This window comes from Mandrillus leucophaeus, unplaced genomic scaffold (assembly GCF_000951045.1).
Source record: "Mandrillus leucophaeus isolate KB7577 unplaced genomic scaffold, Mleu.le_1.0 Scaffold252, whole genome shotgun sequence".
NCBI classification, from domain to species: Eukaryota; Metazoa; Chordata; class Mammalia; order Primates; family Cercopithecidae; genus Mandrillus; species Mandrillus leucophaeus.
This window is the reverse complement of record NW_012102610.1, coordinates 463,650-466,539: the sequence shown is the minus strand read 5'-3', so window position 1 is coordinate 466,539 and position 2,890 is coordinate 463,650. Positions and strand designations below refer to the sequence as shown.

Sequence of the window (2,890 nt, the reverse complement as noted above, 5' to 3'; positions counted from 1 at the left end):
GGGGGGGAAAAAAAACTTGTCAATAAAAGGCAGCAGTTGGTCACCTGGAACAGTGCGGCTGAACTCACAGTATTTGACACCAAATACACTTCGCCTCCAGCTGCCACCTCCCAGGCCAGGCCTCTAGCCCACCCTCCATACTGATGCTAGCTCTAGGCACTCCACTCCCCTACAGAACCCCCTGCAGTGCCCTGCTGCCCCAGGACCAGGCCAGACCCTGACTCACGGACACACCCTCCCCCATCTGGTGTTCTTTTTGGCTGAGCTATCTGAAAGAGCCTTTGCTACCCTGTGTCCATGCGGCAAGCCCCATCTATCCTTTACTATCCTCAGCTATCATGATTACAAAGGCTTTCCACTTCAGCCCTGCTGGATGGTCTCCACCAGCTTCTGTGCAAATTCCCTATCTTGTACGTTAAATCATTTAACAAATAATTATTACGCACCTAATAGATGTCAGGCATTGGGCCCAAGGAAACAGGAAGAGCGATACTGACAAGATCCATATGCCACACTATGCTTATCACACTGAACTGTAATGATTTCTGGGCTATCTTTAAGACGGAAGTCACGTTCTACTTATTTCAGTATTGGTAGCCCTTAGCCCAATGCCTGGCACTTAGTATGTATCCAGTGGACATTTTTGTGATTGTAAAAAATAAGGTTCCAACTAGCTGCTAATCAGCTTTTACAAGTAACTTAATAATGACAAAAGTAGCAGGCATTAACATTTATTGAGCATCTACTATATTATCAGGTATTGTCCTGACCCAATTACATGTATTATTTAATTTCCAGAACATCCTATGAACAAGATGTTACACAGCTCCCACTTTACAGAGAAGAAATCTGTGGCTCTGAGAGGCCAAACATCTAAAGAACACGTACACATGGGCTGTCTAGTAAAGATCTCCACAAAGCTGGGAATGTCTTCGCATGTGCTGTTCAATACAGTAGCCAGTGGCCACACGTGGCCGTTCAGTGTTTGAAACGTGGCTGGTGCAACCAAGAAAAGGAATTTTGAATTGTATTTTAATTCAATTTAATTTAATTTAATTTGATTTAGTTTTTGAGACAGAGTCTCACTCTGTCGCCTAGGCTGGAGTGCAGTGGTGCAATCTCGGTTCACTGCAACCTCTGCCTCCCGGGTTCAAGCGATTCTCCTGCCTCAGTCTCCTGAGTAGCTGGGATTATAGGCGTGTGCCACCACACCCGGTTAATTTTTGTATTTTTAGTAGAGACAGGGTTTCACCGTGTAAGCCAGGATGGTCTCGATCTCCCAACCTCGTGATCTGCCCTCCTTGGCCTCCAAAAATGCTGGGATTACAGGTGTGAGCCACCACACCCGGCCCCCACATTACTCTCCTGTGGTCTCAGCTATAAAATTACCAACATGGATGTGTTCCATAGCACTTCCTGGGACCTACCTGTATGCCAAGAACCACACTGGACACTGCAGGAACTATCAAAGAAAGCCATCACAGAGCTCCTGGAGGAGAGGGGAGCCCAGGGGGTGCTATCTTCAAAGGCAGAAAGGACATTTCTGTGTGCGCTATCAACATAAGCAAGAAAAGAGGGACTGAGCATAAAGTGACCACAGGTTAGAGGAACTCCAGATCACCAGGACAATATGATAGAGTTTATGGAAGGCCACTTTTAGCCACTTTTTTTTTTTTTTTTGAAACAGGGTCTCGCTCGTGCAGTGGCACGATCTCGGTTCATTAAAGCCTCGACCTCCCAGGTTCAAGCAACCCTCCCACCTCAGCCACCCAAGTAGTTGAGACTACAGGCCTGTACTGCCACACCTGGCTAATTTTTACATTTTCTGTAGAGATGGGGTTTTGCCATGTTGCTTAGGCTGGCCTCAAACTCCTGGCTTCAAGCTATCTGCCTGCCTTGGCCTCCCAGAGTGCTGGGATTACAGGTGTGAGTCATGGCACCAGGCCCAAGCTAACTTTCAAGAATGTAGCTACTGCATTAGGTAGAGGGATCCTGCAGAAGGAAATAAATCCATTTACTTAATTAGCAGTCACTACATGATCTGAATCATGTAGCACAGTCTATGAAAAGTTGAGACTCCATGAACATACCAAACAATAGTGACTTGTACTCTTTAAGTGGATAAATTATATGGTATATGAATTATAGTATTTTTTAAAAAGCTAGTGAAAATTAGTAACAAAATATTCAGCCAATCCGAAATCCATTTTTTTCTTCTTTCCACCCCCTTACCCCCCACATCACCAGTCAGCATCTGTTAACAATCTGAAATCTTTTTATTCTTTTTGTTTGACACACAGTCTCACTCTGTCGTCCAAGCTGGAGCGCAGTAGTGCAATCATGGCTCACTGCAGACGCAACCTCCTGGGCTCAAGCAATCCTCCCACATGAGCCACGCAAGTGGCTGGACTACAGGCATCAGCCATCACACCTAGCCATCAATATAAAATCTTTTTTTTTTCTTTTTTTTGAGACAGGGTTTCACCCTGTCACCCAGGCTGGAGTGCAATGGCTCAATCTTGGCTCACTGCAACCTCCGCCTCCCGGGTTCAAGCAATTCTCCTGCCTCAGTCTCCTGAATAGTTGGGATTACAAGCATGAGCCACCACGTCTGGCTAATTTTTATATTTTTGGTAGAGACAGGATTTTACCATGCTGGCCAGGCTGGTCTCAAGCTCCTGATCTCAGGTGATCCGCCTGCCTTGGCCTCCCAAAGTGCTGGGATTACAGGTGTGAGCCACTGCACCCGGCCTAGCAATCTAAAATCTTAACAAGAAAAGTAGTACTCAGAAAAACACCTTGAATCTTCTGTGGAATGATTGCAAACATATATCTTAGAACTGATGAAATAAAGGCTGAGGAGTGAAATTTGGGCAGGCCTACTTGGGAG

General features: G+C 45.7%; 1 protein-coding gene across 1 annotated transcript in view; it reads right to left on the bottom strand.

The window, feature by feature from the left end:
- Positions 1 to 2,890, bottom strand: part of TSEN2 (TSEN2 tRNA splicing endonuclease subunit) — a 70,247-nt gene that overhangs the window by 37,628 nt on the left and 29,729 nt on the right. The window contains exon 7 of the mRNA XM_011983649.1: positions 1,526 to 1,552. Coding sequence (XP_011839039.1) covers positions 1,526 to 1,552 — 27 coding nt within the window. The remainder of the gene's footprint in view (positions 1 to 1,525; positions 1,553 to 2,890) is intronic.